Source organism: Heteronotia binoei, chromosome 8 (assembly GCF_032191835.1).
Source record: "Heteronotia binoei isolate CCM8104 ecotype False Entrance Well chromosome 8, APGP_CSIRO_Hbin_v1, whole genome shotgun sequence".
In the NCBI taxonomy this organism is placed as follows: Eukaryota; Metazoa; Chordata; class Lepidosauria; order Squamata; family Gekkonidae; genus Heteronotia; species Heteronotia binoei.
Genome location: NC_083230.1, coordinates 131,234,392 through 131,258,124, shown reverse-complemented (window position 1 = coordinate 131,258,124; position 23,733 = coordinate 131,234,392). Strand labels below are relative to the sequence as shown.

The following is a 23,733-nucleotide window of genomic DNA, read 5'->3' as shown; positions in this document are numbered from 1 at the left end:
AATAGCATCCAGCACCTCTACTCAAAATACCCTCCAAGTTTCAAAAAGATTGGACCAGGGGGTCCAATTCTATGAGCCCCCAAAGAAAGTGCCCCTATCTTTCATTATTTTTCATGGAGGGAAGGCATTTAAAAGGTATGTAGTCCCTTTAAATGTGATGGCCAGAACTCCCTTTGGAGTTCAATGATGCTTGTCACAGCCTTGATCTTGACTCCACCCCTAATGTCTCCTGCTGGCTCCACCTCAAAGTCTTCTGGCTCCACCCCCAAAGTCCACAGATATTCGAATTGGCCTTGGCAACCCTATCCTGGCTTCCAGAAGCTTCTGGAAGCTGGGAGACAGAGTGAGGGTGACCCAATGGCAGAGTGCTCTGAGGCGCAGGAGCTGTGCCATGCCACCAGGCTCACATATTTCCCTCACCACGGAGGCGAGGATGGGAGGGAGTGCTGAAACCGATGTCCTCTCCTGCCCGACGGCTGTCTAGTGGACATGCAGCTACCCGAGCTTGGTCTACAATACTCCAGCTGACCACTTTGCACCACCTTATAACCAGAGAGGATTGTGAGGCACTCCAAAGGGATCTGTTGAGGCTGGGTGAGTGGGCGTCAACGTGGCAGATGCGGTTCAATGTGGCCAAGTGCAAAGTAATGCACATTGGGGCCAAGAATCCCAGCTACCAATACAAGTTGATGGGGTGTGAACTGGCAGAGACTGACCAAGAGAGAGATCTTGGGGTCATGGTAGATAACTCACTAAAAATGTCAAGACAGTGTGCGTTTGCAATAAAAAAGGCCAACGCCATGCTGGGAATTATTAGGAAGAGAATTGAAAACAAATCAGCCAGTATCATAATGCCCCTGTATAAATCGATGGTGCGGTCTCATTTGGAATACTGTGTACAATTCTGGTCACCACACTTCAAAAAGGATATTATAGCATTGGAGAAAGTCCAGAAAAGGGCAACTAGAATGATTAAAGGTTTGGAACACTTTCCCTATGAAGAAAGGTTAAAACGCTTGGGGCGCTTTAGCTTGGAGAAACGTCGACTGCGGGGTGACATGATAGAGGTTTACAAGATTATGCATGGGATGGAGAGGGTAGTGAGAGAAGTACTTTTCTCCCTTTCTCACAATACAAGAACATGTGAGCATTCAATGAAATTGCTGAGCAGTCGGGTTAAAACAGATAAAAGGAAGTACTTCTTCCCCCAAAGGGTGATTAACATGTGGAATTCCCTGCCACAGGAGGTGGTGGCGGATACAAGCATAGCCAGCTTCAAGAGGAGACTGGATAAAAGTATGGAGCAGAGGTCCATTAGTGGCTATTAGCCACAGTATACATATAGGCCACTGTGTTACACAAATTGTTGGACTGCAGGGGCCACTGGCCTGATCCAACATGGCTTCTCTTATGTTCTTATGTGACACAGAGTGTTGGACTGGATGGGCCATTGGCCTGATCCAACATGGCTTCTCTTATGTTCTTATGTGACACAGAGTGTTGGACTGGAGGGGCCACTTGCCTGATCCAACATGGCTTCTCTTATGTTCTTATGTGACACAGAGTGTTGGACTGGAGGGGCCACGGGCCTGATCCAACATGGCTTCTCTTATGTTCTTCTGTGACACAGAGTGTTGGACTGGAGGGGCCACTTGCCTGATCCAACATGGCTTCTCTTATGTTCTTATGTGACACAGAGTGTTGGACTGGATGGGCCATTGGCCTGATCCAACAGGGCTTCTCTTATGTGACACAGAGTGTTGGATTGGAGGGGCCATTGGCCTGATCCAACAGGGCTTCTCTTATGTTCTTATGTGACACAGAGTGTTGGACTGGAGGGGCCACTGGCCTGATCCAACAGGGCTTCTCTTATGTTCTTCTATGAAACAGAGTGTTGGACTGGAGGGGCCACTTGCCTGATCCAACATGGCTTCTCTTATGTTCTTATGTGACACAGAGTGTTGGACTGGAGGGGCCACTTGCCTGATCCAACATGGCTTCTCTTATGTTCTTTTGTGACACAGAGTGTTGGACTGGAGGGGCCACGGGCCTGATCCAACATGGCTTCTCTTATGTTCTTCTGTGACACAGAGTGTTGGACTGGAGGGGCCACGGGCCTGATCCAACATGGCTTCTCTTATGTTCTTCTGTGACACAGAGTGTTGGACTGGAGGGGCCACTGGCCTGATCCAACATGGCTTCTCTTATGTTCTTCTGTGACACAGAGTGTTGGACTGGAGGGGCCATTGGCCTGATCCAACATGGCTTCTCTTATGTTCTTCTGTGACACAGAGTGTTGGACTGGAGGGGCCACTTGCCTGATCCAACATGGCTTCTCTTATGTTCTTCTGTGACACAGAGTGTTGGACTGGAGGGGCCACGGGCCTGATCCAACATGGCTTCTCTTATGTTCTTCTGTGACACAGAGTGTTGGACTGGAGGGGCCACGGGCCTGATCCAACATGGCTTCTCTTATGTTCTTCTGTGACACAGAGTGTTGGACTGGATGGGCCACGGGCCTGATCCAACATGGCTTCTCTTATGTTCTTCTGTGACACAGAGTGTTGGACTGGAGGGGCCATTGGCCTGATCCAACATGGCTTCTCTTATGTTCTTATGTGACACAGAGTGTTGGACTGGATGGGCCACTGGCCTGATCCAACATGGCTTCTCTTATGTTCTTATGTGACACAGAGTGTTGGACTGGAGGGGCCACGGGCCTGATCCAACATGGCTTCTCTTATGTTCTTCTGTGACACAGAGTGTTGGACTGGAGGGGCCATTGGCCTGATCCAACATGGCTTCTCTTATGTTCTTATGTGACACAGAGTGTTGGACTGGAGGGGCCACGGGCCTGATCCAACATGGCTTCTCTTATGTTCTTATAACAGGAAGAATCGCTAGATTTAACCACCCTACTCTCTGGGTCACTCTGGGCCTGTCAGTTTGAGGGGGATAATAAGAGGAAGGGTAGGTGAGGGGCTTTGCCTTGAGTCCTTTGGAGGCCGGGCAGAAGCTGAGAGGGCTGGACAGACCGGGCTACACCAGGCCTCGCCGTTCCCCGGGGGGAGGCCGAGAACCGCAGGTTGTTCCGTATGATGTCATACTGCCCGCCTGCTGATTGGACAGCTTGCAGTTTGTGATGTCAAGCGGAGAGGGAGGGAGGGAGATGGGAAGCGGCCCCTGCTGCCCCCAAGAGAATGTGGAGGCTGTTCTTCCATTTCCTGACCCTGATCACGATCCGGCCGGCCCACGCCGTTGAGAGCAACTGCAAGTGAGTAGGAGTCCTCCCAGGGGAGGGTTGTGTCCCCCAGACCAGCCACTTGCTCACTGTGAAGGGGGCTGAGGTTGGTGAGCAGAATTATGCCCCATGATGAGACGGAGGAAGGGGCAGGTCCTGGGTGGGGGGAGCGCTGGGCTGCAGGCCTGGCTCCTAGCTTGGGGCCAGACTTGGAAGCTAGGCTACCGCACGGCTCCCCAGCTGCCTGAGATGAGCCCAGGGGTCCCCGAGCAGCCTCCCAAAGGCCTGAAGAATGGGGAGGGAGACCCACTAGGTCTGGTGACCTTAGGGTTGCCAGGTCCAATTCAAGAAATATCTGGGGACTTTGGCAGACTGTAATTCAACTTTGTCACCTTGAATCTTTAGCAGTTGATTATATGACATCGCTCTTTCTTCCTCAGATTCAGCTGTTATTTTTATTACTTCTGCTGGCACTATCCAGAGCGGCTTTCTCTCATCACCATATTTCTTATATTTTATCGAAGTGTTTAATAAGCTATTTCTAATATAGTGGTGAGAAAAAAGACCGTTCATCTTATTTTTCCCATAGTACAAATAAGCGTGCCAGCCGAATTTATTCCCGTGAGCCTCTAACCATAAAAGCTTTTTATCCAACAGCATTATCCAGTCTTTAATCCATGTCAAGCAAACTGCATCATGATACAATCTTAAATCGGGAAGCTGAAAACCTCCTCTCTCCTTAGCATCCGTTAAGATTTCCATCTTAATCCTTGGTTTCTTCCCGGCCCATACAAAGTCAGAAATCTTCCTTTGCCATTTATTGAATTGTTTGCTATCTTTCACAATTGGAATAGTTTGGAACAAATACATTATTCTTGGCAAAATATTCATCTTAATTGCAGCAATCCTGCCCAGCAAGGACAAATTAAGTCTGTTCCATTTCATCAAGTCTTTGTCCATCTTGCACCATAGCTTTTCATAATTATTTTTAAACAGGTCAATGTTCTTCATTGTTATTTCCAAGCCCAGATATTTAACTTTAGAAGTAACTTCACATCCTGTCAAAGTCTGCAATTCTTTGCAATGTTCTAAAGTTCCAGTCATTATAGGGTTAACACTGTGCCTGATTCCCTGTTTTCTGCATGACCTGAGAAGAAGATACTGACTGCTGTCAATCAAGGTCTAGAAGCGGGAAAACCCATTTTGTCTGTTTGGGCAGTTAGTTAGGTGACTTCCTTTGTTCAGGCAGAGAGGTCAAGAAGAAGGAGGAAGTGGTCTTCCATTAAGCACATAAGAGAAGCCATGTTGGATCAGACCAATGGCCCATCCACTTAGGGTTGCCAAGTCCAATTCAAGAAATATCTGGAGACTTTAGGGGCGGAGCCAGGAGACTTTAAGGTGGAGCCAGGAGACTTTGGGGGTGGAGCCAGGAGACATTGGGGGTGGAGCCAGGAACAAGGGTGTGACAAGCGTAATTGAACTCCAAGGGAGTTCTGGCCCTCACATTTAAAGGGACAGCACACCTTTTTAAATGCCTTTCTTCCATAGGAAATAATGAAGGATAGGGGCACTTTCTTTAGGGGCTCATAGAATTGGACCCCCTGGTCCAATCGTTTTGAAACTTGGGGGGTATTTTGGGGAGAGGCACTAGATGCTACACTAAAACTTTGGTGCCTCTACCTCAAAACATAGCCCCCCCCCCAGAGCTCCCAATACCCGTGGATCAATTCCCCCATTATTCCCTATAGGAATCATTCTCCATAGGGAATAATAGTGCCCAGTAGGCATTTCCCTCCCCCCCCCATGTTTTCTAAAGGGGGGAGGGCCTCCAAACCAGGGAATCCCCTGCCCCCTCCCTCTCTCTCGCACACAAATATACTTACTGGGTCTTGTTCCTGCAGAACTTTACTTGATCTGAAAACGAAAGCAAAACAAAGGGAGGGGCCGTTCTCCGATGCCCGTCCTGTTTCCTGTTTCCTGCTTCCTGCTCAGCCTTAAAGGCACATATTTTAAAAATGGACCTGCAGGAGCTATAAAACTGAATGGAGATTGTGGGGGGGGGGCTTCCCCCGCCTGCCAGCTGGCTGGGGGCGGGGAGAAGCCTGTAAAAATGGGGGATCCCCCGCTGGGACCTGGGGATTGGGAAGCCTACATCCAGTCCAACAGTCTGCATCACACAGTGACAAAAAAAAAAACCCCAAGTGCCATCAGAAGGTTTACAAGTGGGTCTAGGAGCCCATCCTCCCCCCCACCCCCCAAAAGCACCAAGAATATAGAGCATCACTGCCTCAGACATTTCCAAAAATATACTGTGGCTAATAGCCACTGATGGACCTCTGCTCCATATTTTTATCCAATCCCTTCTTGAAGCTGTCTGTGGAATTCACCTCCTGTGGCAGTGAATTCCACATGTTAATCACCCTTTGGGTGAAGAAGTACTTCCTTTTATCCGTTCTAACCCGACTGCTCAGCACTTTCATCGAATGCCCACGAGTTCTTGTATTGTGAGAAAGGGAGAAAAGGACTTCTTTCTCTACTTTCTCCATCCCATGCATAATCTTGTAAACTTCTATCATGTCACCCCGCAGTCGACGTTTCTCCAAGCTAAGAGCCCCAAGCGTTTCAACCTTTCTTCATAGAGAAAGTGTTCCAAACCTTTAATCATTCTAGTTGCCCTATTCTGCACTTTTCCCAGTGCTATTTTATGAGGTGTGGTGACCAAAATTGTACACAAAATTGTAAGCATGTGGTTCTAAATGTGTTGGCATGTAGTCCTTAGAGTTGGTTGTTTTATCTCCCAGTACCCTTTCCCTGTAGAAATAAATATGTGCTTGCTTTTTCATGTTAAAAGTCTCTCAATTATTATTTGATCCAGTGACCCATCGCACTGAGACAAAGAAATAGAATTCCCAACGGAATTCGCTAGCAGGGAGGACTGACTGCGCTTCCTGTTTGCAGTGTTGTCTGCGGTCAACGCCCCTTGGCCCCCAGCCATGGCCACTCATCGCGGGTGGGGGGAGACGCAGACACGTTGCCAGGAGCGTGGCCCTGGATGGTCAGTATCCGAAGGCCTGTCGAGTCCGGCTACCAACATACATGTGGCGCGTCCCTCATCAGCAGTAAATGGATCCTCACTGCGGCCCACTGCTTTAAACAAAGGAGGTAAGACAAGAGGGGCCTTCCCAGCACTGGTGGGGCAGCCCGGGGAATTGGGGCACTGCCTTCAGTTTGGGAGAAGGGGTGGGTCGGAAGGGATCCTGCTTGGGTTGCCAAGTCCAATTCAAGAAATATCTGGGGACTTTGGGGGCGGAGCCAGGAGACATTGGGGGTGGAGCCAAGATCAAGGCTGTGACAAGCGTAATTGAACTCCAAAGGGAGTTCTGGCCATCACATTTAAAGTGACGGCACACCTTTTCAATTCCTTCCTTCCATAGGAAATAATGAAGGATAGGGGCACCTTCTTTGGGGGCTCATAGAATTGGACCCCCTGGTCCAATCTTTTTGAAACTTGAGGGGTATTTTGGGGAGATGCACTAGATACTATACTGAAAATTGGTGGCTCTACCCCCCAAAACAGCCCCCCCAGAGCCCCAGATACCCGCGGATCAATTCTCCATGATTTTCTATGGGAATAAATCTCCATAGGGAATAACAGAGTTCCCAGCAGACATTTCCCTCCCCTCCCCCCGCTTTCTGACGACCCTGAAGCGGGGGGAGGGCCTCCAAACCGGGGGATCCCCTGCCCTCACCTGGGGATTGGCAACCCTAGATCCTGCAGAACAGTGCCCCCCAACCTTTTTGGCACCAGGGACCGGTTTTGTGGAAGACAATTTTTCCATGGACTGGGGGGGGGGCAGTGCTGGGGTTTTTGCCACCCCATCCCTGTCTTTAAATAGGGGGGGGGGGGAGATGTGGCAGAAGGCCAATCTGCCTCCATCTCCCATTTAAAGACCCCCGCCGATCAGCTGAGGGACTTCAGTGGGGTATAATGCTAGGAGTCCACCCTCCAAAGTAGCCATCTCTTTCACCTGGAAATCAGTTGTATAGCAGGAGAGCTCCAGCCACCACCTGGAGGTTGGCAACCCCAAAGGGATGGCACCAGAGTCCCCCCCAACCTTTTTGATCCTGTGGACAGATTTGGAATTCTGACCCAGGATGGTGGGCACAGCCCCAAAATGGCTGCCACAGGAGGTACAGCCAGCAACAAAATGGCTGCCCCAGGAGGCGAAGCCAGCCACGAGATGCCTAGGAGTGAGGTCATGCTTCACTCCAAAATTAACTCTTCGACATTTCAAACAGAAGCTCCTTTTAACAGAATGCCGCGTCAAGTGAACAGATGGTTTTAAAAAATATTTCTGAGCCTGCTTTGGCGAGGAGGGCAGGACATAACTTAAAAATTATTATTATTATTATTATTTCCTTGCATTTTCTCAGCCTACTTTGAGTCATGCAGTTATGATTTATTTCATTTCATTTATTTCATTTTATGAACTTATATTCCGCCTTTTCCCATGAACAGGCTCAGGGTGGATAACAACATCGGTTAAAACAATTCAAACGGACACACTAAAGCCATAACAATACAATAAAACCAATAAAACTTTGGCTGTGGGAGCTACTGCTGAGGGAATCTGCTCAGCCAATCAGAAGCAGCTGTGGGAGCTGCTGCTGCTGCTGAAAAGAATTTGCTCAGCCAATCAGAAGCCCTCCGGGGCAAAAATCCTGATTGGTGTTGCCCACTTTCTGAAAAACTCCCATCACGCACCAGGAAAGCGGTTGGCAGCACCATTGTGCCAATGAGCGTTGTGTTGGGGGCCCCTGTATCAGAAGAAGGATGCCTTGCCTCAACGTGGCACTCCCCCCACAGTCCGCAGCAAAGACCCCCAGAAGTCTCTTCCTAGCCACCTGGTCCAACCACCTCCCTTCTTGGCTCTAGGTCTCTTGAGAATTGGGAACTGGCCTTTGGTGTCACGAAGCTCTCTCACCCTGGTCCCGATGCCCAGATGCGCTTCCCCAAGAGACTGGTGGAGCACCAGGACTACCAGCCGGAAACGGAAACCAACGACATCGCCCTGGTGGAGCTTGACGAGCCCGTCCAGTGCAACGACTACATCCAGCCCGCCTGCCTGCCGGACGGCACCATGGACGTGTCTGAGATGAACCATTGCTACATCAGCGGCTGGGGCTACATCCAAGAGAAAGGTGAGAGCCCTCCCAGGGCCGGTCAAGGTATTTTGCAGGTGCCTCTTCTTGGCTTCTCATCTACAAGACGGTGTGGAGTTGGCTTGTCGTCAACAACAGGGGTGGCCAACGGTAGCGCTCCAGATGCTTTTTGCCTACATCTCCCATCAGCCCCAGCCAGCATGGCCAATGGCTGGGGCTGATGGGAGTTGTAGGCAAAAACATCTGGAGAGCTACCGTTGGCCACCCCTGGTCTACAAGATGGTGTGGAGTTGTTTTCTATGGCCCCAGAAGGCAGGACCAGAACCAATGGGTTGAAATGTATAGTATAGTGCAGGGGTGGCCAACGGTAGCTCTCCAGATGTTTTTTTTGCCTACAACTCCCATCAGCCCCAGCCAGCATGGCCAATGGCTGTGGCTGATGGGAGTTGTAGGCAAAAAAATCAGGAGAGCTACTGTTGGCCACCCCTGATATAGTGGGTTCAACGAAATAAGGAGGTGAGGTGGAAGTGATCGTGGCTCTTTATTAGGTACAGCATAGTATAGGGCTGCACTCAAAGACTGAAGAGCTGGGTCAAAGAGGCCAACTATATGCAACTCAGAGTTCCCGCGCAAGAACATTATTGGGTCATAGCAGGGGGCCCGTGATTGGAGCAGAGCAGCAGGGATTTGGATCCTGCTGCCCGTTGTTCCCAAGTCCCCAAGCTCCGTTCTAATGGCTCCAACGAGCCAAGCAGGAACACCCATACAGGTCTTCACTAGAGTCCCCATACACAACAAAATGAAATCAGAAGAGTTTCCAGCTCAACATTAGGAAGAGCTTCCTGACCGTTAGAGCGGTTCCTCAGTGGAACAGGCTTCCTCCTGGGAAGGTGGTGGGCTCTCCTTCCTTGGAGGTTTTTCAACAGAGGCTGGATGGCCCTCTGACAGCAATGAGGATCCTGTGAATTTAGGGGGAGGGGTTTGTGAGTTTAGACGGGTTCCTCAGTGGAACAGGCTTCCTCCTGGGGAGGTGGTGGGCTCTCCTTCCTTGGAGGTTTTTCAACAGAGGTTGGATGGCCATCTGACAGCGATGGAGATCCTGTGAATTTTTTTTGTTGTTCCGTCACACAGTCGAGTCCAACTCTTTGCGACCCCATGGACAAAGTCACACCAGGCCCTCCTGTCTTCCACCATCCTCTGAATTTATGGGGTGGTATTTGTGAGTTTCCTGCATTGCACAGGGGGTTGGACTAGATGACCCTGGAGGTCCCTTCCAGCTCTATGATTCTATGAGTCTACTCACCTGGGCACCCATCCTCAGGTCCATGCAGCAGAGACAAACTGGCTCAAAACATCAGCTGTTGATTTGCAAGGAGACAACTCCAGCAACCAGCATCTTCCGCTAACGTACACAACTGGAAGCTGAAACAAGAGCCCACCCCATAGGACCAGACTCAATCACACACATATAGAAGTGGTGGTGGTGGTGGGGAAGTGGACTGTTCACTTACATATATACAGTAATACACCACACTGTCTGGGGAGGGGAAACATCTGCCCCCACCCCCAAACAGAGCAACAAGCTCTCACCTGCCTGCTATCTATCTATCTATTAGATTGGTGGGCCTCCCCCTATGCCCTCACAGCCCGCTGCACCCCTGAATTGTGGTGCTGTATTGTGACATTACTTTTGTGCTATACTATCTTGCTTCATATCATCTTGCTGAAATAACCTGTTGCACTTTACCGAACGTTGAAGCTGATTTTATTATGATTTTACTGTGATTTTTATCTCAAATTGTTGTACTCTGCTCTGAGCCCCCCAAAAGGGGGAAGGGGCGGAAAAGAAATAAACACATAATGGTAACAATAATAATAATAAATAATATGAGCTGAGTTCAGATTCCAAAGGGATCCTGATCCCTGGGGAGAATAAGGTGCTCGAATAAGGCAACCACTCTGAGTTGGGAGATCCCTGAAGATTTGGGGGTGGAGCCTGGGAGGGTGGGGTTTGGTGAGGGGAGCGACCTCAACCAGGTATAAGGCCATAGAGTCCATCCTCCAAAGGAGCCTTTTGCTTCTGGAGACCTGGTTTCTGTTGTCTAGAGATCAACTGTAATCTTGGGGATTCTCTCCCCCACCCCTCCCCCCAGAGGTTGAAAGCTAGTTTGATGTAGTGGTTAAGTGTATGGATTGTCATCTGGAAGAATCAGGTTTGATTTCCCACCCCTCCACTTGCAGCTGCTGGAATGGCCTTGGCTTAGCCATAGCTCTCGCAGAGATATCCTTGAAAGGGCCACTTCTGTCAGAGCTTTCTCTGTCCCACCCACTTCACAGGGTGTCTGTTGTTGGGGAGGAAGATTGTGAGCTGCTCTGAGACTCTTCTTCTTCTTCTTGATGAGCAAAACTACAAGAGCACAGCTAGGCTGAGTAAAACTGGAGGAAACCGTGCTATAATAAAGACAATAAAGACAAGGCTTACAAGCACCAAAACTTTTCTGAGTGAACTATTCTCTAATGTGACATAATCATGCAAAATGTTACAGTGAGCACAATATATCGTACTGAGGTATAATAGTAAACTATTGATAGCAAGTCCATCATAAGAGAAAGTCCGTCACGAGGGTCCAAAATACCAAGTCCGAAAAAGGCTTCATTGCAGAAATATCTTGTCCCATGCAGCAATCTCAAAGTACAACACACCCCCTAGGCGAAATTTGCCTGTTTCGATAATAATTCTTCCTCAGGCGACTATTCTCCTGGAGCCAAAGCTCACTATTTTAGGCATGCATTCAGGAGCAGCTTTCACGGTTCTCCGTTTCGGTGGTTATAAGCTTTGCCCTTTATTGTATTTATTATAGCACAGTTTCCTCCAGTTTTGCCCCCCCCCTCCCGAGGTTGGCAACCCTCCTAAAGAGGAAGCGCATTGAAGTAGTGCCACTTCCTTCTCTTTCCAGCTAAGAATCCATCTGACATCCTGCAGGAAGCCATGGTCAATCTCATTCCCCTGTCGCAGTGCAACGGCAGCCTCTGGTACAACGGCCACATACAAGCCAACAACCTGTGCGCCGGGTATGAGGAAGGCGGCACTGACGCTTGCCAGGTGGGTAAGTTGCACCCCCCCCCCCCCGCTCAACCCCACCCTGGAATTCTTACCCACCTGGGGCCATGTGACCAGGAAAAAATACCCAGCCAACGCCATGCTGGGTATTAGTAGGAAGGGAATTGAAAACAAATCAGCCAGTATCATAATGCCCCTGTATAAATCGATGGTGCGGTCTCATTTGGAATACTGTGAGCAATTCTGGTCATCGCACCTCAAAAAGGATATTATAGCATTGGAAAAAGTGCAGAAAAGGGCAACTAGAATGATTACAGGTTTGGAACACTTTCCCAATGAAGAAAGGTTAAAATGCTTGGGCCTCTTCAGCTTGGAGAAACGTCGGCTGCCACTGTGTGACACAGAGTGTTGAACTGGATGGGCCGTTGGTCTGATCCAACATGGCTTCTCTTAGGTTCTTATGTGACACAGAATGTTGGACTGGATGGCCCATTGGCCTGATCCAACATGGCTTCTCTTCTGTTCTTATGTGACACAGAGTGTTGGACTGAATGGGCCACTGGCCTGATCCAACATGGCTTCTCTTCTGTTCTTATGTGACACAGAGTGTTGGACTGGATGGGCCATTGGCCTGATCCAGCATGGCTTCTCTTCTGTTCTTATGTGACACAGAGTGTTGGACTGGAGGGGCCATTGGCCTGATCCAACATGGCTTCTCTTCTGTTCTTATGTGACACAGAGTGTTGGACTGAATGGACCACTGGCCTGATCCAACATGGCTTCTCTTCTGTTCTTATGTGACACAGAGTGTTGGACTGAATGGACCACTGGCCTGATCCAACATGGCTTCTCTTCTGTTCTTATGTGTCACAGAGTGTTGGACTGGAGGGGCCATTGGCTTGATCCAACATGGCTTCTCTTCTGTTCTTATGTGACACAGAGTGTTGGACTGGAGGGGCCATTGGCCTGATCCAACATGGCTTCTCTTCTGTTCTTATGTGACACAGAGTGTTGGACTGGATGGGCCATTGGCCTGATCCAACATGGCTTCTCTTCTGTTCTTATGTGACACAGAGTGTTGGACTGGAGGGGCCATTGGCCTGATCCAACATGGCTTCTCTTATGTTCTTATGTGACACAGAATGTTGGACTGGATGGGCCATTGGCCTGATCCAACATGGCTTCTCTTATGTTCTTATGTGACACAGAGTGTTGGACTGGATGGGCCATTGGCCTGATCCAACATGGCTTCTCTTCTGTTCTTATGTGACACAGAGTGTTGGACTGGATGGGCCATTGGCCTGATCCAACATGGCTTCTCTTCTGTTCTTATGTGACACAGAGTGTTGGACTGGAGGGGCCATTGGCCTGATCCAACATGGCTTCTCTTATGTTCTTATGTGACACAGAATGTTGGACTGGATGGGCCATTGGCCTGATCCAACATGGCTTCTCTTATGTTCTTATGTGACACAGAGTGTTGGACTGGATGGGCCATTGGCCTGATCCAACATGGCTTCTCTTCTGTTCTTATGTGACACAGAGTGTTGGACTGGAGGGGCCACTGGCCTGATCCAACAGGTCTTCTCTTATGTTCTTATGTGACACAGAGTGTTGGACTGGATGGGCTGTTGACCTGATCCAACATGGCTTTTCTTATGTTCTTATGTTCTTAAATTTGAAGTGGGGAGTGAGCAGGGCCCCAGAGTCCTGGCTGCCCTTCAGAAATGCTCCCCTAAAGCAAATTCTGTTTCCAGCAAAGGGACCAGCAGAGCCCAGCGGGGACACCCAGTGCCACAGCAAACCATCCGATGTCTGCCCTAACTAGGGGTGTCAGCTCTGGGTTGGGAAATACCTGGAGATTTTGGGGTGGAACTTGGGGAAGGCAGAGTTTGGGGAGGGAACTCACCAGGGTCTAATCCCACCCAGTCCCCCCTCCAAAGCAGCCATTTCCTCCAGGGGCAAAATTCAAAACTGCACCAGTTGAATTATAAGAACATAAGAGAAGCCATGTTGGATCAGGTCAATGGTCCATCCAGTCCAACACTCTGTGTCACACAGTGGCCAATATATATACACACACACACATACACACACTGTGGCTAATAGCCACTGATGGACCTCTGCTCCATATTTCTATCCAATCCCCTCGAAGCTGGCTATGCTTGTAGCCACCACCACCTCCTGTGGCAGTGAATTCCACATGTTAATCACCTTTGGGTGAAGAAGTACTTCCTTTTATCCGTTTAACCTGTCTGCTCAGCAATTTCATTGAATGCCCACGAGTTCTTGTATTGTGAGAAAGGGAGAAAAGGACCTCTATCATGTCACCCCGCAGTCGACCTTTCTCCAAGCTAAAGAGCCCCAAGCTCTTTACACATCAAGTGTGTAAATAAGCATTTATAAAACAATGCCTGCAGCAAAACATTAGAACGCACCCCCTCTCATCGCTCCCCCAGTCCGTTTTCCTTGTCTAGGTCTTAGAGGTGTTGCCTTCTGCTGTTTTTTGCAGTGTGCAACTTCTCTTAGAGAGAACAAAGACCGTATTTCCTGGATTATTTACGGTTATTTACAAATCTCTGTGAACGTGTGCGTTGATCCATGAATGAAATCAGTGTACTGTGGCTCCAGTAAAAGCAACGCTGAGAGAAGGCTGAGGAAGGGTTACTCCTACTAAACCGTAAATAATCCAGGAAATACCGTCTTTGTTCTCTCTAAGAGAAGTTGTACAGAACGAGACGCCCCCAACTCCACCTGAGGCCTCTAAGACCTTGACAAGGAAAACGGACTGGGGGAGCGATGAGAGGTTGTGCGTTCGAATGTTTTGCCGCGGGCATTGTTTTATATTGCACTAAATGCTTATTTACATACTTTATGTGTGGGAGTAATAATTCAACTGGTACAGTTTTGAATTTTGCCATTGTTAATACACCGGTGCCTGTGTTATTATTTCCCCAGGGGAGCTGATCTCTGCCAGCTGGAGTTCAATTGTAAAAGCCCTCTGGGCTGAAATGCGTTTGGTCCTTTGGTTATTATATATGTGCAACCATTACAGAGATCTGGCATCTGCATACAAACCACTTACACTTGCTGTTGTATGCTCTGCTCTGCGCTTTCATTTGCATTTGATGTAGGTTCTTTTCAAGCTTAAGTTTTGTGTACCGTGTAATAAATAGTTGTATTTTAGGGGGGGGGGGGGGTTGCACTGTGTAATAAATAGCTATATTTTACAGGGGTTTTTTGCACTATTTAATAAATAGCTGTATTTTAGGGGTGGGGTTTTGCACTGTGTAATAAATACTTGTATTTTAGGGGGTTTTGGCACCGTGTAATAAATAGCTGTATTTTACTGGGGGGGGGGGGTTGCACTGTGTAATAAATAGCTGTATTTTACAGGGGTTTTTTGCACTATTTAATAAATAGTTGTATTTTAGGGGGGGGGGGGTTTGCACCGTTTAATAAATAGTTGTATTTTAGGGGTTTTTGGCACCGTGTAATAAATAGCTGTATTTTACGGGGGGGGGGGGTTTGCACCATGTAATAAATAGCTGTATTTTTTTGGGGGGGGGTTGCACCATGTAATAAATAGTTGTATTTTTAGGGGGGGGTGCACCGTGTAATAAAAAGCTGTATTTTAGGGGGGGGGTTGCATCATGTAATAAATAGTTGTATTTTAGGGGGGCGGTTTGCATAGTGTAATAAATAATTGTATTTTAGGGGGGGGGGTTTGCATCGTGTAATAAATAGCTGTATTTGGGGGGGGGATTGCACCGTGTAATAAATAGTTGTATTTTAGGGGGGGGTTGCACTGTGTAATAAATAGTTGTATTTTAGGGGGGGTTGCACCGTGTAATAAACTGCTGTATTTTAGGGGGGGTGCACCGTGTAATAAATAGTTGTATTTTAGGGGGGGTTGCACCTTGTAATAAACAACTGTATTTTAGGGGGGGTGCACCGTGTAATAAATAGTTGTATTTGGGGGGGGGGTTGCACCTTGTAATAAACAGCTGTATTTTAGGGGGGGGTGCACCGTGTAATAAATAGTTGTATTTTAGGGGGGGTTGCACCTTGTAATAAACAGCTGTATTTTAGGGGGGGGGGTGCACCGTGTAATAAATAGTTGTATTTTGGGGGGGGGGGGTTGCACCATGTAATAAATAGTTGTATTTTAGGGGGGGGTTGCACCGTGTAATAAATAGCTGTATTTTAGGGGGGGTTGCACCGTGTAATAAATAGTTGTATTTTAGGGGGGGGTTGCACCATGTAATAAATAGTTGTATTTTAGGGGGGGGGTTGCACCGTGTAATAAATAGCTGTATTTTAGGGGGGGTTGCACCGTGTAATAAATAGTTGTATTTGGGGGGGGGGGGTTGCACCATGTAATAAATAGTTGTATTTTAGGGGGGGGTTGCACCGTGTAATAAATAGCTGTATTTTAGGGGGGGTTGCACCGTGTAATAAATAGTTGTATTTTAGGGGGGGGTTGCACCATGTAATAAATAGTTGTATTTTAGGGGGGGGGTTGCACCGTGTAATAAATAGCTGTATTTTAGGGGGGGTTGCACCGTGTAATAAATAGTTGTATTTGGGGGGGGGGGGTTGCACCATGTAATAAATAGTTGTATTTCAGGGGGGGGGGTTGCACCGTGTAATAAATAGCTGTATTTTAGGGGGGGTTGCACCGTGTAATAAATAGTTGTATTTTACGGGGGTGGGGGTTGCAATAAATAGTTGTATTTTACGTTTTTTTTGCACCGTGTAATATATAGTTGTATTTTAGTTCATGTTCATGTTTTAGCTGCTCAACCTTTTAGGTCCCAAAGCCCCTCCCCGCTTCTGCTGCCTCCTCCAGCCTCTTCCAATGCAGATCACCCTGCAGAGCCCCCGCTGCTCCTCACGACTCCTTTTCTCCTTCCTGCCGCAGGGTGACAGCGGTGGCCCCCTCATGTGCCGGGAAGAGCGGTCGGAGCGCTTCTGGGTCGTGGGCATCACCAGCTGGGGGGCCGGCTGCGCCAGGTCCAAGAGACCAGGGGTCTACACCTGCACGAGGCACTTCTACGACTGGATTCAGGCCTACGTCAAGGGAGAGAGTGCGGCCGAGACCGAGCCTCCGCCCCACACCACCCTCCCGCCCCAGCCACCCTTAGAGCAGCCAAGTTTGACCACCCAGCCTCAGACAGAGACGACACCCCCGACACAAGAGACGTCCACGACCGAGCTGCAGCCACCCCCACCCCCCGAGCCGGAGCCTGGGTCCCAGCCTCCAGCACAGTCAGAGGCCAACCCTGAGACGGTGCCCATCCAAGCTGAGGAAAGACCCCCAGAACTTCCTCTGCCCACCCCGGCTGAAGCCGAGGAGCCCTCGGAACCCACCACAACCGAACCCACTACCACGCCTGAGACCACTACCACAACCACAACCACCACAACCACCACCACCACGCCTTATCAGCCTTATTACTGGACCCAGCCCCGCCGCACCCGCCGCAAGCGACCAATGATTGTCTCAGGGGCCTATTATGTCAGCAGTGGGTCCCAGAAGAAACCTTGGGAGAAACCCGGCTCCTGAGCAAAGGACTCATCTTGACCCATGCTGGGCCTCCAACTGTGTCCTCCCCTCCGTGAGCCACACAGCCCAGTGGCTGGATCCACTGGTGTGGGATGCCCTCGAAAGAGGCAACGCACACCAAGAAATAGCCACAGTTACACAAATAGATAAAATGAGAATATGCAAAGCTGGTGGAGATGATACGTGTCTTTGGTATTTGCCAGATGCTGCAGTGGAAATTGGGTGGAGACGGCCAGGGAGGGTTGCCAACTCCAGACTGGGGAATCCTGGTGATTTGAGGGTGGTGGAGCCTGGGGCAGGCTGGGTTTGGAGAGGACCTCTCCCCAGCAGAGTATAATGCCAGAGAGTTAGCTTTGCCAGCTCCAATTCAAGGAATATCTGGGAACTTTGGGGGTGGAGCCAGGAGACATTAGGGGTGGAGCCAGGAGAGATTGGGGGTGGAGCCAGCAGCAAGGTTGTGACAAGCATCATTGAACTCCAAAGGGAGTTCTGGCCATCACATTGAAAGGGACCGCACACCTTTTCAATGCCTTCCCTCTATTGGAAATAATGAAGGATAGGGGCACCTTCTTTGGGGGCTCATAGAACTGGACCCCCTGGTCCAATCGTTTTGAAACTTGGAGGGTGTTTTGAAGAGAGGCACCGGATGCTATGCTGAAACTTTAGTGCCTCTACAAAAAAAAAAACCAGCCTCCCCAGAGCCCCAGATACTCGCGGAACAATTCTCCATTATATCCTATGGGAATCGATCTCCATGGGGAATAATGGCGTGTGCAGCAGGCATTTCCCTCCCTCCCCCTCGCTTTCTGATGACCTTGAAGTAGGGGGGAGGAGAGCCTCCAAAGCAGGGGATCCCCTGCCCCCGCCTTGGGATTAGGCAAACCAGAAACCACAGTGTGAAGATTGATAAGAAAACAATAATCATGCATAAACAATGGTGAGAAAAATGCACTTAAACAACATTGTCCATACGACTCATACATATTGCATCCCATTCATAACTATTTTACAACGGTTGTTGTATTGCGTACAATCCTAACGTTCAGTCTTCATAAGTCCAACATCCAGTTTAGAACTTTATAATGAAAGTCCAACATCCAGTTCAGGAATTTGTAGCAAAGATAAAGTGCTGGTATAGGAAAGTGCTTGTGCAAGCCAGTGTGGTGTAGTGGTGAAGTGCGCGGACTCTTATCTGGGAGAACCGGGTTTGATTCCCCCACTCCTCCACTTGCAGCTGCTGGAATGGCCTTGGGTCAGCCTGAGCTCTCTTATCTGGGAGAACCGGGTTTGATTCCCCTCTCCTCCTCTTGCAGCTGCTGGAATGGCCTTGGGTCAGCCAGAGCTCTCTTTTCTGGGAGAACCGGGTTTGATTCCCCACTCCTCCACTTGCAGCTGCTGAAATGGCCTTGGGTCAGCCAGAGCTCTCTTATCTGGGAGAACCGGGTTTGATTCCCCACTCCTCCACTTGCAGCTGCTAGAATGGCCTTGGGTCAGCCAGAGCTCTCTTCTCTGGGAGAACTGGGTTTGATTCCCCACTCCTCCACTTGCAGCTGCTGGAATGGCTTTTGGTCAGCCAGAGCTCTCTTCTCTGGGAGAACCGGGTTTGATTCCCCCCTCCTCCACTTGCACCTGCTGGAATGGCCTTGGGTCAGCCAGAGCTCTTATCTGGGAGAACCGGGTTTGATTCCTCCCTCCTCCACTTGCACCTGCTGGAATGGCCTTGGGTCAGCCAGAGCTCTTATCTGGGAGAACCAGGTTTGATTCCCCCCTCCTCCACTTGCACCTGCTGGAATGGCCTTGGATCAGCCAGAGCTCTCTTATCTGGGAGAACCGGGTTTGATTCCCCCCTCCTGCACTTGCACCTGCTGGAATGGCCTTGGGTCAGCCAGAGCTCTCTTATCTGGGAGAACCGGGTTTGATTCCCCCCTTTTCCACTTGCAGCTGCTGAAATGGCCTTGGGTCAGCCAGAGCTCTCTTATCTGGGAGACCCGGGTTTGATTCCCCACTCCTCCTCTTGCAGCTGCTGATATGGCCTTGGGTCAGCCAGAGCTCTCTTTTCTGGGAGAACCGGGTTTGATTCCCCCCTCCTCCACTTGCACCTGCTGGAATGGCCTTGGGTCAGCCAGAGCTCTCTTATCTGGGAGAACCGGGTTTGATTTCCCCCTCCTCCACTTGCACCTGCTGGAATGGCCTTGGGTCAGCCAGAGCTCTCTTATCTGGGAGAACCGGGTTTGATTCCCCCCTTTTCCACTTGCAGCTGCTGAAATGGCCTTGGGTCAGCCAGAGCTCTCTTATCTGGGAGACCCGGGTTTGATTCCCCACTCCTCCTCTTGCAGCTGCTGAAATGGCCTTGGGTCAGCCAGAGCTCTCTTTTCTGGGAGAACCGGGTTTGATTCCCCACTCCTCCTCTTGCAGCTGCTGAAATGGCCTTGGGTCAGCCAGAGCTCTCTTTTCTGGGAGAACCAGGCTTGATTCCCCCCTCCTCCACTTGCAGCTGCCAGAATGGCCTTGGGTCAGCCAGAGCTCTCACAGGAATTGTCCTCGAAAGGGCAGCGGCTGTAAGAGCTCTCTCAGCCCCACCCACCTCACAGGGTGTCTGCTGTGGGGGGAGAAGATGTAGGAGATTGTGAGCCGCTCTGAGACTCTGATTCAGAGAGAAGGGCAGGGTATAAATCCAATTCTTCTCTTTTCAAAGGCCTCTTGAAGCTGCCTTTGATGGAGTCTGTAGCTGGCATATTTGTGTTTCTCCTGCCAAAGAGCTCAGTATGAGGTTCTTTCTTCCCACCACCAGAACAACGTCTGAGTCCAAGGGCATCTCTAAGACCAACAAAGTTTAGTTCTTGGTATGAGCTTTTGTTATCCCGCAAATCAAGCTCTGTTGGTCTTCAAAGTGCCACTGGACTCAGCCTTTGTGCTGTTGCTTCCGACCAGCAATGTGACCCAGCTGAATCTATCCTCACCTCCATTTTATCCTGCCAAAACCTTGAGAGATAGGTGAGGTGGAGAAGGAATGGCTGGTCCATGGTCACACAGCAGAGTGGGAATTCAAACCTGGGTCTCCTCTGTCTTAGCTTTATGTTCTGACTCCTGCCCCACACTGGAGAGGGCTCTGCTGGAGTTCCTGAGAAATATCCCTGGCCTGCCCGGTTTCCCAAGGGGGCTGACCTCAAAAATAGGGTTGCCAGGTCCAACTCAAGAAATATCTGGGGACTTTGGGGGTGGAGCCAGGAGACTTGAGGTCGAGCCAGGAGACGTTGGGGGTGGAGCTGGGAGACTTTGGGGGGGAGCTGGGAGACTTGAGGTGGAGCCAGGAGACTTTGGGGGTGGAGCCGGGAGACTTGAGGTGGAGCCGGGGGACATTGGGGGTGGAGCCAGGAGACTTTGGTGGTGGAGCCAGGAGACTTTAGTGGTGGAGCCAGAAGACTTGAGGTGGAGCCAGGAGACTTTGGGGATGGAGCTGGGAGACTTTGGGGGGGGGGGGGGAGCCGGGATACTTGAGGTGGAGCCAGGAGACTTTGGAGGTGGAGCCAGGAGACTTTGGGGGTGGAGCCAGGAGACTTGAGGTGGAGCCAGGAGACTTTTGGGGTGGAGCTGGGAGACTTTGGGGGGAGCTGGGGGACTTGAGGTGGAGCCAGGAGACTTTGGGGGTGAAGCTGGGAGACTTTGGGGGTGGAGCCGGGATGCTTGAGGTGGAGCCAGGAGACTTTGGGGGTAGAGCCAGGGGACTTTGGGGGTGGAGCCAGGAGACTTGGGGTGGAGCTGGGAGACTTTGGGGGTGGAGCCGGGAGACTTTGGGGGTGGAGCTGGGAGACTTTGGGGGTGGGGCCAGGATACTTGAGGTGGAGCCGGGAGACTTTGGGGGTGGAGCCGGAAGACTTAAGGTGGAGCCAGGAGACTTTGGGGGTGGAGCTGGGAGACCTGAGGTGGAGCCAGGAGACTGGGGGTGGAGCCAGGAGACTTGGGGTGGAGCTGGGAGACTTGGGGTGGAGCCGGGAGACTTAAGGGGTGGAGCCAGCAGCAAGAGTGTGATAAGCACTAATGAACTCCAAAGGGAGTTCTGGTCATCACATTGAAAGAGACCGCAGTCCTTTTAAATGCCTTCCTTCCGTTTGGAAATAATGAAGGATAGGGGCACCTTCTTCTGGGACGCATAGAATTGGACCCCCTGATCCAAAATCTTTGAAACTTGGTGGGTGTTTTGAGAAGAGGTACCTGATGCTATGTTGCAAATTTGGTGCCTCTTCCTCAAAAAACAGCCCCCCAAGCCCCAGATACCCACAGATCAATTCTTCATTATATCCTAGGGGAATCGGCCTCCATAGGGAATAATGGAGTGCCCAGCTGACATTTCCCTCTCCCCCACCACTTTCTGGTAACCCTGAAGTGGGGAAAAGGCCTCCAATCCAGGGGATCCCCCAGCCCTCACCTGGGGATTGGCAACCCTACTCAAGAACCCCAAAAGGAACGTGATGGGTGATATCAGACGGCCGGTTTGAGGCGAAGCCACCCCAAATAAAACCTGCCGGAAATAGAGCTTCCGCATAGCGCTCGGGGAAAGGGGTGGACCGTGGGTGCCATCGGGAAAGCTCATGCGTCCCGTCTGTGGCTCTTCCCGGACTTCCAGACAGCCAGGAGGAGCTTCAGAGGTGCCCCAGCGAAAAGGCACCACTTTTGAATCAGCCTAGAGCAGGGGTGGCCAACGGTAGCTCTCCAGATGTTTTTTGCCTACAACTCCCATCAGCCCCGGCCAGCATGGCCAATGGCTGGGGCTGATGGGAGTTGTAGGCAAAAAACATCTGGAGAGCTACCCTTGGCCACTCCTGCTCTAGAGGACGGGGTGAGTACGGAACAGGAGTGTGCGGCAGATGTTGCCGTCTGGATGGTTCTTTGGGGTCAATCTCAGAGGCATATCTGAGTCGACCCAAAGTGCCAATCTGTTAGCAGCTGCAGAGTCATGACCTAGGCACACACTGAAGGAGGAAGAGAAGAACGTGGCCTCCTTCGCCTGCCCCTTCCTTTCCCAAACAACCTCCCCTCCGAAGAACATTGCTGAAGCCATTTCTCCGCCACAGGGACAAGAAGAAAAAGAAGATGATACTGGATTTATATCCCACCCTCCACTCCGAAGAGTCTCAGAGTGGCTCACAATCTCCTTTCCCTTCTTCCCCCACAACAGACACCCTGTGAGGTGGGTGGGGCTGAGAGAGCTCTCCCAGAAGCTGCCCTTCCAAGGACAGAGTCTCAGAGCAGCCTACAATCTCTTTTCCCTTCCTCCCCCACAACAGACACCCTGTGAGGTGGGTGGGGCTGACAGAGCTCTCCCAGAAGCCGCCCTTCCAAGGACAGAGTCTCAGAGCAGCCTACAATCTCTTTTCCCTTCCCCATAACAGACACCCTGTGAGGTGGGTGGGGCTGAGAGGGCTCTCACAGCAGCTGCCCTTTCACAGCGGCCTACAATCGCCTTTCCCTTCCTCCCCCACAACAGACACCCTGTGAGGTGGGTAGGGTGGAGAGGGCTCTCACAGCAGCTGCCCTTTCAAGGACAGAGTCTCACAGCGGCCTACATTCTCCTTTCCCTTCCTCCCCCACAACACACACCCTGTGAGGTGGGTGGGGCTGAGAGGCTCTGACAGCAGCTGCCCTTTCAAGTACAACCTCTGCCAGAGCTCTGGCTGACCCAAGGCCATTCCAGCAGGTGCAAGTGAAGGAGTGGGGAATCAAACCCGGTTCTCACAGATAAGAGAGCTCTGGCTGACCCGAGGCCATTCCAGCAGCTGCAAGTGGAGAAGTGGGGAATCAAACACAGTTCTCCAGATAAGAGAGCTCTGGCTGACCCAAGGCCATTCCAGCAGGTGCAAGTGGAGGAAGGGGGAATCAAACACAGTTCTCCAGATAAGAGAGCTCTGGCTGACCCAAGGCCATTCCAGCAGCTGCAAGTGGAGGAAGGGGGAATCAAACCCGGTTCTCCCAGATAAGAGAGCTCTGGCTGACCCAAGGCCATTCCAGCAGCTGCAGGTGGAGGAGTGGGGAATCAAACCCGGTTCTCCCAGATAAGAGAGCTCTGGCTGACCCAAGGCCATTCCAGCAGGTGCAAGTGGAGGAGGGGGGAATCCAACCCGATTCTCCCAGATAAGAGAGCTCTGGCTGACCCAAGGCCATTCCAGCAGCTGCAAGTGGAGGAGTGGGGAATCAAACCTGGTTCTCCCAGATAAGAGTCCACACACTTAACCACTTCACCAAACTGGTTGCTTGTGACATCATACTGCCTGTGAGCTGATTGGACAAAGCTCAGAAGCGTGTGGTTTGTGATGTCATGAGCTCAGGGAAGAGGCAGCGGAGAGCGGCACCAGCTGCCCCCATGTAGGATGAGGTGGCTGCCGCTTCCTCTTTTGGCCCTTCTTGTATTCTGGCCCACAAGTGCCCAAGAAGACTGGTGCAAGTAAGTGACCCCACAGCCAGGGGTGGGGGGCCAAGCTCCGGGAGGGGACTGAAGGCCCCCAGGATTACAACTGACCTTCAGTCGACAGAGATCAGTTTCCCTGGAGAAAATGGCGGCTTTGGAGGGTGGACTCTAGGGCAGGGGCGGCCAACGGTAGCTCTCCCGATGTTTTTTTGCCTACAACTCCCATCAGCCCCAGCCATTGGCCATGCGGGCTGCGGCTGATGGGAGTTGTAGGCAAAAACATCCGAAGAGCTACC

General features: G+C 50.6%; 1 protein-coding gene across 1 annotated transcript; it reads left to right on the top strand.

Moving 5' to 3' along the window:
* Positions 1–3,177: 3,177 nt before the first annotated feature.
* Positions 3,178–17,197, top strand: LOC132575960 (acrosin-like). The gene is made up of 5 exons (XM_060244648.1): positions 3,178–3,274; positions 6,200–6,403; positions 8,178–8,443; positions 11,362–11,507; positions 16,390–17,197. The coding sequence occupies exons 1-5, from the start codon at positions 3,201–3,203 to the stop codon at positions 17,032–17,034; spliced, it is 1,335 nt and encodes a 444-aa protein (XP_060100631.1). The 5' UTR covers positions 3,178–3,200; the 3' UTR covers positions 17,035–17,197.
* Positions 17,198–23,733: the final 6,536 nt, after the last annotated feature.